This window comes from Buceros rhinoceros, unplaced genomic scaffold (genome assembly GCF_000710305.1).
Source record: "Buceros rhinoceros silvestris isolate BGI_N320 unplaced genomic scaffold, ASM71030v1 scaffold17710, whole genome shotgun sequence".
Classification (NCBI taxonomy): Eukaryota; Metazoa; Chordata; class Aves; order Bucerotiformes; family Bucerotidae; genus Buceros; species Buceros rhinoceros.
The window spans coordinates 62,132-78,551 of NW_010390596.1; the positions used below are offsets into that span (position 1 = coordinate 62,132).

General features: G+C 41.6%; 1 protein-coding gene across 1 annotated transcript in view; it reads left to right on the forward strand.

The window, feature by feature from the left end:
* Positions 1 to 13,318, forward strand: part of SLX4IP (SLX4 interacting protein) — a 69,999-nt gene extending 56,681 nt beyond the window's left edge. The window contains exons 7-8 of the mRNA XM_010138414.1: positions 10,917 to 11,026; positions 12,502 to 13,318. Coding sequence (XP_010136716.1) covers positions 10,917 to 11,026; positions 12,502 to 13,318 — 927 coding nt within the window. The remainder of the gene's footprint in view (positions 1 to 10,916; positions 11,027 to 12,501) is intronic.
* Positions 13,319 to 16,420: the final 3,102 nt, after the last annotated feature.

Consider the following 16,420-nt stretch of genomic DNA (forward strand, 5'->3'; position numbering starts at 1 on the left):
GGGGGGGTTTGGTTGTTGTTGTTTTTTTAAACTGCTTTTATGCTGGTTTATCGTTTGGGTCAAGCTTTCATTCCTGAGTTCTGTCAAGGCAAGTCAGGCTCAATGCCCTGCCTGACCAGTACTTGGAGCCAGATTTATGACGGCCTGATGCACATTTCTTCCACTCAGTGCAACTCTCTCTCTCTTCACCTATCTTCAGCACTTCATTCTTTGCCTTTTCATTGCCCTTTAGGATATTCTCTGTATCTCTGAAATACTGTGCTTAAACTAAGAATTTCGAGGGATGTAGCCAGATGCAAAATGAAATTCTTACGTCCTGCATCTCCAGAAAGATCATAATTAGATTGTTTTTGAGATATTCACAAGCACAAACCTCAGTGTCAATTGCTGAGAGAAGCAGTTTAAAGCCTTCCATGATAAATCTTGTAAGACCAAGAAAAAGGAGGATTAGGCAGTCTGTCAAATTAGCTTTATGCATAAACTAATAAAAGATTTGAGAGCACTTCTAAGGATTAGAGCTGAACTAAAATAGAAGAAAATCTATTGAGATATAATGTTCTCTTTTCTAGATGCTATTTAGAAGTGGAGGTGTGTGTGGTCATATCTAAAAACCAGCCTGCAGGTCACAATGGTTGTTTTGGTAGAAGGGAAATCTTTATTAAAGAAACAATACAGGGAATTATTGAAAATACATAAGCAAATTGGAATTATCAAGGAAAAGATGTAAGAATAGCCTGGCTGATTAATGCTGAGTTTAAACATAAATCCATTGTTTCCTGTTTTGCCAAACTATGTGTTTAATCTTGAATAGTTTTATCTTGAAAAAGAAGGCAGTTTTGGGAACGTGGCAAAAGAGGAAACCCAGGGAAATATATAAGAGCTCTGGAGAGATTAGTCATCGTTGTCAATGACGACATTTTCTTGATTATTATGCAGAGAACTAAAATGGAAAATTGGAAATGGGTTATCTGAAGAAACAGTGGAAATGGAAATGGGTGGAAGGCTCAGTGGAGGTTTGTGAGCATTTGAAAATGTGCTAACAATGGAGTATTCATGGATAACCACATTGGCTTTATACTAGAATCTATGAGAGGAAGCCGTTGTAGGGCAAGCATGAAGGAGGTTAAGCTAATGATGATATAAAAGTGGGAATTTGAAATTACTATTCATGTGAAATCAGAAAAGAAAGTGGGGAGTAGGAGATCCTGTCTTGATGGAAAAGATCTCAAGATTTTCACTGAGCCTTCTTAAGTTACAGAGAATATTATACAAAGATATTGATTATTTTCTACACAGAATATTCCTCTTAAACATCCAAACAAAAAAACCCATATAGGTACTCAGGGAGAAATGCGCTGAAGATAAACCCAGTGCGTTTTAAATCCCCAGTGGAGAAATCAAAGCAAACTATTTCATCTTCATACATGTCTGATTTTGTGTCGTTGTAACATAACTTATCAAGTATGTAACAGCTCAAAGGAGCATAAATGACATGATTTGTTTGGATTTCAGTTATTCTGGAAAGAGGCTTGTGGTTCTTTCATGAAAACCTGTACTTAGCTGTAATGAACAGGAGACTTTTAACGCTTGAGTGCGTGCTGCTGGACTAGTGTGTCTGCTGGAAGGTAGAATGAAGACTTTTCAGATAGCAGCAATTTGTAAAGATTAGGAGAAGACTTTATGTGGAATTTAGTTATCTTAAATACTTTAAAGACTGCTAAGTGATATCAGATTGGGCAGGGAAAGAAGGAAACACTGAAATACAATTGCCCAATTCACACTGTGTAAGTGCTAATCTTGGCACGGAACTGTGTGTGTGTATATATGGGTATATATAATATCTCAGTTAAACTGCTGCGGTGGTGGGCTTCTACTGAAAAGGTCAGTCCACATTCCCTCTAGTTTCAGCTACATATTCCTTTCCTTTCTGGTTACAATGGACCAAGTGATTCTTCAGCCAAGAATGAATTAGTTCATTGACTTGATCCAGCAGAAAATTATTCATTTGTGAAGTTCCTCTGGTTTTTATTGGAGGATTAGTTTTCTGTCATGTCAGTTCACTGAACCAACTCATCCTGTACCCACACAGTTGCCAACTGTGACACAAAAAATGTCGCAGAAGCACACAGCCAAGATTGGATGAAGAGAGCAAGGCCTCCCCTTTAGGTGGCAGCTGATTTGGAAGTAACATCCAAGACACACGACTGTTATGTTTGTTGGAACACTTGTCTTGTTGGTGGCTTTCAATTTCATTATCTGCTTTTAAATTCATAAAATCTGGTCTTCATGTGTTTTAAGATTATATGCTGAATTCTCTTCAGTCGTTAGAGGAAACAGAGCTAGAGGAAAACATCTCTGTAGTTTCGTAACTGTGTGAACAGGGTTCACTACTTTTTCAAAAAGGTTGAGAGGGGGAATCTGCAGACTAATGAACTCTATCCAAATACCACGCATGAATTAGTTCATTGACTTGATCCAGCAGAAAATTATTCATTTGTGAAGTTCCTCTGGTTTTTATTGGAGGATTAGTTTTCTGTCATGTCAGTTCACTGAACCAACTCATCCTGTACCCACACAGTTGCCAACTGTGACACAAAAAATGTCGCAGAAGCACACAGCCAAGATTGGATGAAGAGAGCAAGGCCTCCCCTTTAGGTGGCAGCTGATTTGGAAGTAACATCCAAGACACACGACTGTTATGTTTGTTGGAACACTTGTCTTGTTGGTGGCTTTCAATTTCATTATCTGCTTTTAAATTCATAAAATCTGGTCTTCATGTGTTTTAAGATTATATGCTGAATTCTCTTCAGTCGTTAGAGGAAACAGAGCTAGAGGAAAACATCTCTGTAGTTTCGTAACTGTGTGAACAGGGTTCACTACTTTTTCAAAAAGGTTGAGAGGGGGAATCTGCAGACTAATGAACTCTATCCAAATACCACGCAGCAGAACAGGTGAAGAATTGCTTCTCTCTTTGGGGAGTTTTCTATCACTTTTTTCTACTTAACCTTCGTATTTTGCTCAAGCTGATGCCTGACTGAAACGTGCAGCCCCTCTTGCCACGTTTTCCCTCCTCTTAGCTCTGCACTTTCACCCTCGGTGTCTGTCAGTACTGGCATGCGTGGGGAGCTGTGTTAATTCACTGATGTCTCTGAAAACGAGAGGGGTTGTTTTTGATTTTGAGGTTGGTTGGTTGTTTGCATGATTACTTGTCAGCTGAATCACTTCAGTCAGCCTATGACTGTGTGGCTGCGTAAACTTGAGGGTTGAATCGGAGGCTTGGCAGGACCATGTGTGGGGTAAGGGTGAGACTCCCCATTCAGTGTCAGGATAGCCTGAATTAGCTTGAATCATAAGACTGCTCTCTTTGAGAAACTACATCACAGAGTAATGACAGTAACACCTTTGACTTGGTCATGACGAGGAGAGCTATGGCAGTTTTACAATATTGCCTTTTGTCCCAGCTGTCTGCCTCTTCTCCTGGGAGATTACTACTCCTAGAGCAGAGTTTGCCAAAAGGGCTGTGTGCCTGCATCTCATCCTGCTCTGCATATCACAGTCTTGTGGATTCATGCAAACTGAACTTCCCTGGATTTTAAGCCAGCGCACTGGATTGCAGGTGGGAGCAGCTGGGGCATGTGTGTACGCTCCCCTCTGCCGGCTCGGCAGTGGGGGTAGGAACCTCCTGCAGAAAGGGAGGGAGGATACCTGAGCTGTGAATTGCCTCAGTGAGGTTTGTCTGAACTTGTCTTAGTTTCTTCTTATAGCTTACAAACTGACTGATTTATTTGCTGTGTGGCAGAAGTCTAATAGCTGTGTGCTGCGTGTTATGGTAATGATCCAGAGAAGTGGACGAAGGATGAAATGAAATCTGACACAATTACTTCAGGTAGTCAGGACTGGAGAAGGCTGTGGAGAATTTCACAGAAACCTCATGGAGCTGGGTAGAGGGGCATTAGGACTGTCAGTGAAAATCCTCTGTTGATAAATGTACAGTATTTTTACTGAAAAGAACAATTACAGTCTCCTCACATACCGCTGACTGGATTACCTGTACCATCTCTGGAAAAAGGCCAAGATATTGCTACCAGGAACTGATTTGAAAATCCTCAGTCTGCAGCATTATTTATCTGAAAAGCAGGCACAATACTGCAGTATATATGGAATGGAATAAAAACTAATACTTAAATTGATTTAAAGCCAATACGTAAGTTGAGTACATCGTCATTGTGTAAAATCCAGGTGAAGAATGGCAGAAACGCAAAAGGTCCTATAACTGCAGTATAAATGATTGAGCACTTAAAACAATTTCTGTATGAAGCAATCCTCAAGTCATAGGGACAGATTGAGAAATCTTTTACTGATTTTGGTAGTTCCAGTTGATTTAAATGTCACTACTTAGCAGTGTTCACAAGATCTCACTTGTCAAAGCCTTGTGGTTATTTAAGATATTATCATCTGTCATCATCTTTTCACCTCCCTCACTCTCCTCTCCCCTCTCACGCTCTTGCTGTCCCAGTTTACGCTGGCAGTTAATGGGAATTTGGGCTAGGATTCTGGGCTTTGCACTGAATGTCGTTCTTTTCTCTCTGGAGACTTTGAGAGGATGGGCACCTCCAGCAAAGGTGCAGGGTGGAAGGCTGGCAGTGGTAATGTTTAAAGTGATAGTGAGCTAAAGGTTTTATTTAGTCTCTGTACATCTGCGAGATTTTGGTAACTCTAGGACTTAAAAAAGCTTAGGTTACTTCCGTTTTTGGTGGTAATTCTCTATATTCCTATTGGACAAAGACTATTTGATGGATTTGCTTTTTTAGAGCAATTCGTTCCTCAGCCTTCAGCAGAAATCTGTTAAGACTAATAGGAATTTCATAAACTTGCCTGAACAGTGAGCTGAAATATATGATGGTAAAGTTCACAGAAAGATTTTTGAACAATTTGTAATGATTTGAAAGTATGTGGAGGGACAGATCTCCATTGTGAGCTCAGAAATTTTGGGGGCTTTGAGGATGGGGGTGGTGTTTGTTTTGGAAACCAAGCTAAAACATTGACTTAATTGTTGAACAGTAATTATCTCCTGGGCTGTGCGGCCCTGCCTATTTTACATAGTTTGCTTTTGTATAACCAGCAAGATCAAGAGCATTATTATTCTTTCCAAGATCTCCTACAGCTGTTAAACACTATTGTAACTGTATAAAGGAACAGTTGGTTTATAAAATGGAGGCATTCTTTTCCAGATTTTTTTCTGTAACAATTGAAGTTTGAAGTATATGAATCACATGGTTTTATACCTCATGTACTATTAGTAGTGTTCTATCATGTCATATGACCATTAACATACTGACCATGGGGTCAAGCTCCACTTGAAATTGCGATCTTATTTTCTAAAAAGTCCTTGAAGTATAAAACATGTATATCTTGTATGCACGTCCTCTGTCTTAACTACTGAGGGCAGGGACCATAAAAATTGATGGGAAAGGCAGCTGAAGATGAATGTTTTTATGATAATTGGTTTTCTTACAAAAAAAAAATATTCAGCATTAATATCCTTTGTGTTTTCCTTCAGTGTCATTGAGAGAAGTTATTTTGGTCGAAAAGCTGTTGTCTTTTCCTCCGTTTCTTATCAGTGGTCACTTTCTCTGAAGATAGAATCTGAGTCTTGTAGCATTGCTGTATAAAATCAGAATGATTAATAGCTCAATTACTTGGCATAAATTTTAGCGCTTTTTGCCTTCAAGCAAACACACAGCATGTGTCACGTGCTTCTCAGGATGTAAATAAACAGTTTGTTTGTTTAAACTGTGCCTTTAGAGAGTGTTACGTATGGTCTTGCTATCTGTGTTACAGATGTGTATCCATTTTTAAAAAGCCTCCCCTGCCACTTCAGTTTTGTGATGAAGTATCACATTTTATCTGTTTTCTGCTACTTACAGCTTATTTTCTGTTAGCCAGCAAGCATCTGAATGCACGTCTAGAGAACTCTGCATTTCCTACATTCAGAACAGTCTAGGATTCCTGCTATATGATTAAAATCCAAACAAAAGTTTTCAAACACCAGAAGGCATTTTCCTCATAGAAAATAGCTTTAAGCTAACCTGTTGCTGCTCTGGGGACCTTTGAAGCATTTGGGATTGCCAGGATTTATGCATCAAGTGAGAAACCCGGGTTCACACCTCATATTTTGAGAAACTGGCTTGTAACTGAATAGAGCAGCTCTTGGACTAAGTAGTACAGACCAGAGGGACTCTTGACAAGCAAAACCTTATACTTAAGATCCACGGTATCCAATTAAAATGAACTTTGGTAGTAGATAATGAAGACTGTACTGATGCAGGAGTTAGATTTTCCCTTTCTGCGCTAGGCCGCGGGTAGATCATACAGTTCTGCTTCTCACTGGAGAGTTTTCTCTGGTTGTTTCTCCAATTTCAATCTTGAAAAGAATGTATTTTTAAAAACCATCAGCATTCCTTAAAAATACCTATTTCAAATGAAACATCAGTACTCCCATGTGTAACATGGAATGATGCTTAATGTTTTTTACTGGAACTTACTGGCATTAAGAACAAGACAGTCTATTTCAAAATGTAGAGCAATATTCCACAAGTCCAATCAAGGAACTGTATTTCAGTTGGAGAATAATACCCATTTCTGTTCTTGGAAAACTTCTGTGAATGTTTTATGATGTGGTAGGAGTTCATAAGTAGAGTTGCTGGGACAGATTCGTTGGAAACACTGAAAAATTTGCATTGTTGAATTGTGGGAAGCTTTTCCTTCATGTGGGATGGGAGAGGGCAGAAACCTAAATCCAAATTCCTGCCTCTGTCGATTTTCTATCAGTTAGATGCTAGTATCTGATTCACCCTTCACTGACGAGCCGCCTCACTTCCTTTAGGATCCCTTTTCCTCTAATCAGATTGGAAAGAGTCCTGCGTGATCTCTCTGATCTGCCAATCATCTATTAGAACAGTTCTGAGACATAAAGGTTATCTTAGATGGTTGAGCTCACGGCACCACTTAAAGTGACATGAAGAGAAACCCCGCAACTGCGAGCTCACATAACGCTGTTTCTGTCTGATCCCTTTTTCTAATTTTAATTTTATTCGCTTGTGTTGCCTGGCATAATACTTTATTTCATTGCTTTGTCAATTAAGAGTTCTTCAGAGTCCCCTCCCGTATGGCCCTCAGATACTAAATTTGATTTATTAGACCCATTGATGTTTCCTATTAAGTATTTTTTGTTGAGCAAGTTGAGCCACGGTGATAAATGCAATTCAGAAACAATGTGTGGTTTTTATTGTGGGGTGGGTTTTTTTAAACCAGACATGAAATTTAATTATCCCTTAGCATTACTTTATTGGTACATAAGCATGTGCAACTGTTCTCCTGAGCGCAGTAAGAGACAACTCAAAAATATGAAATCAGACGAGAGGTGGGAAGAGGGGGCAGCACAGTTCCCTTTGGAAATTTTTCTAGCATCCCACTCTGAGGACAAAATACAGTATTTGCCTGTTTGGCTGAAAAGACCAAACCTGTCACTCCCCTTCAGGATGATGGGTTGTGAGGATCCTTCACAAGTGCACGTCCACAAGTAGCTCTTTCACAGGTGCTTAAGGCTGGATTGCTGAACTCGGCCAACCCGCAGAGATCTGCACACGGCATCACCACTTCTATGTTTCTGAGGGTTTCTGTTTCATTTTGAGTGAGGTAGTGTATGGAGTAAGATGGTGGAAGAGTGACTTTTCAATTTGATAGGCCTCGAAGCAAGTATATTGTGTGCCCAACAGTCACACTTCTCTGTAGGTCTCACTAGAGTGCTTCTCCCAGCCATCTCTTTGATAAGTACTAAGGATCTTTAGTCAGGTTTGGGGGGGACTGTGTTACACACAGGTAGGGCAGTAAGACTTTGTAAGCTCCATTTCTGCAGGTCCTTCTTCGCCGAGTTTTAGCGACAAACAGGAGTGAGCTTACCCTCGGGGTTTAGGAGCACATATTTCTAATAGAACTTGGCAGTTCAAGGGCTAAAGCAGCATTTTCATCTTTCGTGCCCACCCAGCCTCTATACAAATGTAAATATGTCTGTCTTGAACAATTTGCCAAGAAATGTGGTTTTAATTTGTTAGCAGTGATCCCACTCCCTGCAGCTCTTTCAGAGTCAAGTCACAAGTCTGGCGGTGCTTTGACGTTTTTCTCTGTCATGGTGTCATTGTTTATATGATGTCTGCTTCTGCTGTCCTCCTTTTTATGCCTGGAATATTTTTCTTTAATTATTTCACTGCCTAAAAGGAATTTGGGATTACTAGACAGGATGAGAGCAGATTAGCTTTTCTTCTTTCTTTAACAAGTCCTGAAGTTCCCATAGGAAATAAATAGTATTCCCAAAAACAGCCAGTGTTTTTTATTTTTTTAATTAACTAAAATTATTAAGTCTAATAAAGAAAATAAAGGAAGTATCACCAATAATGGCTGAGTGTCTTAGTAGTATATGGAGTGCCCATTGTTGTTATTTATGACTCTCTCTGCCTTCTATTGTGGACTTATTCCAGCCTTAGGGAGTTTACATCACTCCTAATAGCAAAAGGCTCTCTGGTTCCCACAGAGTCTTTCAAAGACTGACTCATATGCCTTATGTTAATTGTTCAGCTCTCAAAATACAGCACTTACAGGGTGTGGTTCCAAGGGGAAAATCTACTGTACTTAGAGGGCATGTTCAGAAGTGTTTCACATATAAATCATTTCGATTTTTAATTTTTTTAACACCTTAACCCTTTTCTGTCACTGTCTGTGTGATAAGCAGTTTAAAAACAAATAAAAGCTTGACGGTGGTGGAGTGATGGAATGAGTTAGCCCTTCACCTCTGAACCGTTAACTCCGGCCTGACTCAACGCACAAGTGACATGGCTTCGTCATCTTTGCCTCTCTCCGGGGTCTGGTCTTCACACCCTGGCGTGACAGTACGCTCTGTGCAAGGATCATGCGCTGTTCATAATCAGGTGCAAATTAGAAGTGAGGTTTACGGCTTTCCTGCGGTAGTGAGGACGTGTGGACAGGAACTGTGCCCAGTCCTCTTCTGGAATTTGCTCCGAGAGCTCCTTTCCACCCATTGCTTACCATGTCTATGAAAACTGCCTTAGCAGATGGGCAATCTCGTCACCGTCTGCTGTGTTGGTGTCCTCTGCTGAGGACTGAGGAAGATTTAGTAGAATTAGCCTTACGGTGCTTAGCATGAAGCAGAAATTCAGATGCTTCTGCTTGTGCTCCTGTCCCCGGGTGAAGTAAGGGTGCTCTCCAGCTGCTTTGATGCAGGATGGTTGTGCAAGAGCCTTCAGTTACATGAATGTTGCTGGAAATCAGAGTAGTTTTACAGACTTTATAATTAAGGGTCTGTGCCGTATCCTAAAATGAGCCAAAGTCTTGAGTATCTTAAACTATTCCCTTCTTTAATCATTTATCAAATATGAAAACGTATTTAGTCAGATTAGGGGAGTCCATACCTCTAACAAGAACAGAAGCAGCAATTAATCTCTCAGATTAAACTAGTTAGGCTCGATTTCTGAGGTTGAAATCACATTGCATGTACGTCCCAGGTGTCTTCTGCCTGCTGTAAACACACATGTTGCACCACTAGTGGACAGAACTTGGTGCATCTCTCCATACACACGGACACATTTGCGTAATTTGCTCCGAATAGAAGGCTCAAAACAGCTGTAGTTTTTTAAACTGTCGAAATGGCTTTAGTTCTCTGCCTGGCTACCCTCTTTCTGCTTACAAAACAGGAAGTCGTTTTCACTGGCTTATTCTTCTGGAGGGAGCGGTGAGGTTCACCCCCTCTCCTTTAAAACAGAAATAAAACCGGACAGGGCTTAATCCCCGGCAAGCGACAGGTTCCGGAGGGGTGTTCCAGGCAGCGGTCAGGTACGCGCTCTGGCCTTGCGCCTCCGCAGTCGTTCTCTGCTTTCTTCATTTCTTTGCTACCACCTGGCTCCAGGGTGCTGGCTTCCCAGCACGGAGCAGGAAGCGGTGTAAATAAGCGCTCGCTACATTTGGTGAGCCCCAGTCAGAAGCTGCGTCAGGCAGGCTGATGAAGAAAAATGCCATCAAAGAAAAGGAGATGCACAAAGCCTCTTCTCTTCTTGACTGCGCCCCATTTTCCTCTCCTCTCTCCATAGCCCCAGAGATAATACTTTTTTGAAGTATGTGGTAGTTAATAGCGCAGACAGCAAATAGCCCTTCTCTCACTGAGATTGTTTCATTGTGAAAGGAAATGCTCAGAGCTTGAAGAAAAAGAGCATTTTCCTTCCCTCCCTCTCGCCCCGATCTCTTATATAAAACTGTGGTGCTAATGTTAGCAGAGACCAGAAAGAATTCCCCTGGTGTCCTGTAGTAGCCAACCACTACAAGCTGCGAGCGTTTCCATGTTTGCGTTAGAAGTTTTAACCCTTGCTTTCTTAAACGGGCAAATAATACTGTATGGTTTTTTGTAAGTGTGGAAAATCATGGCAATTCTTCCGAGACTCGGTGTATAGACCACTGCGCCAGTCAGTCTCTTCAGAGAAAAAAAACTGACAAACGTGCTCCTGTCTGCAAGAGAGATTCCTGGCATTTGTCACAGCCAGAGCCACAAAGATGTCAAATATTTGCCAACAGTTTCCTCAGACGGTTTGGAAAGCTCCGTCCTTTACATTACAGTCTTGTTTGTTTGTGGTATATTTTAGCATATGAAATATGTTCGTTGGGAGCCTGAAAGGGGAGGGAACAGACTAGACTCTCAAATATTAAAAGATTAAAAGTAATTGTTTCTCTTAGACGGCTCAGATCAAAATAATAAAGAACATCTGTAATCTTAGTTTTAGAAATGGAGTTTTATGTTGAATAGTCATAACTTGATGTGTCATGCTTTAAACCTGTATTTTCTTTTGGAGCAGAAAGAAGAACTTTCCAATGGGACGTCTGAATATTTTACTGAATCTGCTGAGGACAAGAAGCCCAAGATTAGTCCGAGCGAACAAATAAAGCAAGACGTCTTGAAAGAAATGTACGTCACTACTCTTTCCTAGGTGTTAAATATATAACCTGGTAAAATTTGAGTAAGTAGAATCTAGCCTATGTAACAAAATTTCAGCTATTATAAAGTCCTTTACCAAGGATTATGTTAAACTAAGAGACCGCTGTTCTAGTGTGGACAGAAAGTGATCGCTGTTGTTTTGTATGGCATGAAAACAGCGATTACAGGCCACACAGATATCTCACATGGCGCGAGGCAGAATCAAAACAGGGTGTTTTCTCCTTGATTGAAGCTCTGAGCCAAAATAAATACGTGATGTTTGAATCTGGGGGAAAACACTTTGCAAATATATTTTTTGTTCAGTTTGAGTGTCTGCAGCGTGCCACAGTACTGGTCGAGATCTTTGGTCACAGTTGGCATCCCTGGTGTAGTGGATGGGGAGGGTTAGTTGCTCAGCTGAACGTGTCCTTGGCTGTACCAGGATGTCACCTTGTTTGCGCAAGCTGTTAGTAGCCCCAGATGAACTGTGGAAGGGGGGATTTACTGTGAACCCGATTTTTTTTCCCCCCCATGTTGTTTCACCTGTGTTGTCTTTGGAAACGAGACGAGATTTGGGGGAACGCCAGCTCTACCTGTTGTGGAAGAGCCTGCCCTCTTTGTGAAGAGTTAGACATGCCACCTGGGAACTGCTCAGCATCAGCAGAGCCCCAGAAAGTGGCCACAGCACCGGACAATCTATAGACTCAAAATCTTCCATAGGCAGCTTTGGTACTAGAGCGTAAAGCTCATCCTACAGCCTGTGTGAAATCAGATTTGTAGGTAACGCGCTGCCGAGGAGTGTTTATGTACTGACACTCCATCAGGTCCCTTGTGATCCTGTTTTCCTGTCTAATTCCTTTTAGAATATCATCTTCTTGCATTACCTAAGTCCTTCCCAGATGAATGGGCTTGATACTAGATGAGCAGTGGTTAACTTTAAAGTCATGCTTTGAAATGTCCTGGGAAAAATTCCAGAGGAACGTTCTAAAATAGAGATTAGGAAGTCTCACAGAGAGATGTGCTTGCTGCCTCTCCCCGCCTGCCCCCTCTAGTCGATAGATAGACGTTTTCCATGTGAATATATGGGAATGGTTTGAAGTTGTTTAGGCACTTAGGAAATACTATTTTATCTAACCGGTTTGGGAAGGAATTCGATGTACTTATGCCGTGTTGACCTTTAACGTCTGCAATGAATCCAGTTCTGCCTCCTGGAATAGAATGTGAACTCCTTCATGGCTTAGTCATTAATAAATAGGGTTTCCCTAGTGCAGTGGAAAATCAAATGGAGAACACTTGATATTAGCCATACCAGACAAACATTACTGCTTGTCAAGATGATACACAGGGAGTTTTCCCACATTCAGGAGGAGGGTTGCCCTGGTGGAGTTTCAGAGTATGTAAAAAGGGCAGATTGAGGCAGTGAAGATTCTTTTTTTAATTTACAATTGAAATTCATTTTATTGCAGTGTGAAAAGGACAAAAACAAGGAAAACCAGTGCAAGCAAACCTCAGATCAGCAAGGAGTCCAAGATAGAGTATCTTGGCTCAGTGGACTCACAGACGGAGAACAAAAAGAACGACTGTCAGCCTTCTTTCAGTCCTCAGTCTGAAGTGAGATGTAGGAGTGTGGGACTGCTAAAGGACTGTATAAATACAGCTGAGAGCAACATGGAGCTTCCTGTTTTAGAGCTGGAAAATTATGTTAATCAGAGCCAGCCAGATGATGTTAGCAGCCAGCAAAAACCTCACTCTCTGGAGCGGTTGAAGCGGAGTCTTCTAAGCGAGAACCCTCCTTGTAGCTCTGAGTCAGCACTGCCAGATCCAAAACAAAGTCAAACAGTGACCAAAACACAGGCTCCACAAAAGAGCTGGGGTTCAGGAGAAAAGTTAGAGCACTTCAAAAAAGCGTCCTCAGAAGGGACTCTTTTGATTCCTGGCAACACAGAAAGGAGTAAGTGCACCGCTGATTGTTTAGGTTCATTCCTGGAGGAGAAGACCCCACTTAATTCCAGGTTGTTTTTGAAACAAGGCATTACAGAGGCAGTGTCTGAGGAGGAGTTGCTAACTTTGAGAAAAACCCTCTCCGGGCCCCTTTCTGAGAGGAACAGTCTAGTGCAGAGAAGCCAAAATGAGCCGAGCATAACCCCTGAAGAGCTGCCTGTGGTGCCATCATCTTGTTCAGAACTGCAGCCGCCGTCTTCGGAGCAGCTTACCCAAAAACGAAAAAAAGAAGGTGAAAATGGCCTCAGGAAGTTAAAACTGCGAAGGCTTAGGAAGTCCTGAAGTCTGAAATGATGGTATGGGTGGACAGCCAGATCTGCGTTAGGAAAGCACATGCCACAAATAGGAAGCAATTCAAAATAATGAAAAATAAAAATACAAAGTCAATATTAGGTAAAACTTACAAAGACGATTTAGTTAACTAAGTATCTTACTCGTTTGGAACTGTGACGTTGAGTCTTTAAGAATGAGACATTAATACTGTACGAACCAGAGTAGTATTTATAGAAAGATCTTTTAGAATATTTACTAAGGAAAATCTTAGCTCTGTTTTAGTGCTATGAAAAAGTCGTACCAGCTGATGACAGCAGAAGTTAAAACCGCTGTTGTGATCTGTTAGCAGCTGCGGTTATTCACTGTTTTGCTTGTTTCTGAACACATAGTTTATTTTAGTAAAAATTAATCCTTTCCCTCTCTGTGTTGGGAAGTTCATGCTTTATTCACATGATCTTTGCAACAGTCAGGCGAATTGAGGAGATTTCAAATAAGTCTTTAACCAGGATTTAATGGTATTTTAAGGGCCACCTTTTCAGTGGCGTTTCAAAAGAACTGGAGTTTCTGCTGTGCAGTTTTGATGTGAACCTTTATTTCTACCCCCAGCTGTGGATGCAGGCGATCACGCCTTCGGTTGTTGGAGGAATGAGGGCTGCATTTGTACACGCAGTCGTCTGGACATGCAGTCGGTGCTATGGGGAGAAGTTCAGACGTGAACACGCTCACACGTCTTCGTGCACTCGTGGTTCAGAACGAGCCTCGTCTGTGTGCCAGAATGACGCTGTTTTCATGTGTTAGCGATACCCAAGTTATTTGTTGCTTTAAGACAGAGGTAATTTTTAATTGCACGGTCCATACTGCTTTTGTAACTTGTATGTTAATGAGCTGAGGAAATGGAACTTTTTAATTTCTTGCTTATCTTTAAACATTTAAAATAAATTTATAATCACTTTTCTCCCCTCATTCTCTTAAAATCACTGTGACCACAGACATCTGTTGTGAAGCAATTTGAAAAAATCTTGCTGATATATACTTAGGGCTGTGGACATCCTCATTTAGGTTAAGAAGATTCCCATCCCTAAGCATTAGAGTTGGTAGCATAAGCCATGTCCTTACGAGAGTCAGCAGCACGACTCCGTCCATTGAACGGCATCTGTCTGCTGTAAACACTCTCTGCTTTTGCTGTAACTGAGGAAGGGTCTGCCTGCTAGAAGACATTTTCTCTTTTTTCTTTCAGCCTTGTTGTGTGATGTTTCTCACAGTGCTTTGCACTAAGGTTCCTAATGCTTACCTGACCTTCATCATCTGCAAAAGCGTCTTTCCTAGGATCAGCAAAGCCGAGGCTGCAGATGAACCTGGGTTTGGAGGAAGAATAGCCCGAGGTTACTGTTGTCTTTGTGTGGACTTGAGGTACTGAACCAAGAAGGGAGTAAAAAGCACCTTTTTGATGGACCTAAAAGAGGTATAAGGATGTTTATTTAAGTATTTATCAGAAAAATAAGAGCAATTAGAATAGAAAAATTCAGTAGTTTATATTAAAGCCTTAGTGTGGGTTCTCTGGGTGGCTTCTTTAAGTTCTTACGGTGAATGAATTGGTAAGCAATGGCCCAAGCACATACTCTAGACTTCAGTTGTAAATTCTATTATTTCTGCTTTGCATTTCTTTGGATCGCTGTGATGATGTTCTTGATTGTAACAGATACCAACAGGAGAGGTTTAGATGATGATGCAGTAACAGGCACTTGCAGTTGATAAAGTTGATAAAGTCACTTCAGCCAATTCTTTTCCATTCATTCTGGTCAGGGAAAAGACCTTCCACTTGTTTGTGCAAACTGGCAAACACACCGATTGCTCTATGAAAATTGTGGATGGTCTCAGGCAAGGACACTCCAAACTACTGCTGAAGGCTTTGGATGCTGCAGCTTCCCTTCTTCTTGCCTCTCTCCTCTCTCTAACTCATTTAACTCCAGTGTTAGAAACCAGAGGGCAACCACGTACCATTTGTGTCGTCGCATACGGTTTTTATAGAGTCCAGCCTTAGAATGACAGTTTAGTGTTAGTAACACACCTGCACGCAGCCTTACAGAGGGATGTCATACCTTCATAGGGGGCCTGGGGAGATTAAACCAGCGTCTGCGTAGGACACTTGGGTTTTCCTTTAGGATGCTGCTCTTCCACTACCTGGCTGATAGCAGTGGAACGGCCTCCTTTTAAAAAGGTGATTGAGCAACTGTAGGGAATGTTGGGCTGGATCACTGAAAGGTGTCAGAGCCAAGAGAGTCACAACAGGGACAAGGGTGCTTTCTCCGGAGGGCGCAGTCACATAGTTCCTACTCTTAATTTCTGACTCGCTGGGCTCCTGGGCTTTTTGTAGCTGTGTAGCCTAGTTACATTGAAAAGCTGTTTCTTGGGTCCTCTCAAATGCAGTCATTCAGAGAAAAATGAATTCATGGTCATTTCTGGATTTTAGACGGTGTGGCTGCTCACGACTGTTCTTTCTTTTGTAAGAAAAACTGTTCCTCTTTTGCAAACCTGGTGACTGCTTTGTGAGCCGCTGTGACCCCCAGGCTGTGGCATTACCAGACTTCTCAGTTGTCTCTGTAGTTAAGCCCAAGGTTTTCTCTGTCTCTGTGTGTTTCTGTATCAGCAATCCACCTGCACCCAGGTGTCTGACATGCGCTTGAACTGCAAACCTGATTCCCTGAGTCAGGGTTAGGGAAAAGAAAAAAAAAAAACAAAAAGCAACTGGAAACTGAGCCAGAGTAAAATCAGCACGTTTTGGCTGGGGCTTTCTGGTACCAGTTTGCTTCTGAGCAGCACGAGCATAGCTCTGCTAAAGTGATGCATATTTAAGGCTCTGTTCTGTTCTGAAACTGCCGTTGAAGCACAGAAGCAATTTCTTTGGTTCATTTTTTATCTTGCGTGCATGTTTCTTTATGTTGGGTGTTGTCATCTTCGGAGCCTCTTTGAACTCCTCTGATGTGTGTGTGGATCTGAGGCTGGCGAAAGGCCCCAGTGCAGAGCTCACCTTGAAGAATACCCGTTTGTCTGAAAGTGTCTTTCCAAGCCAGCCACTGTGGGCTGGCTGGGGCTGGATGGGTCATCTGGTCG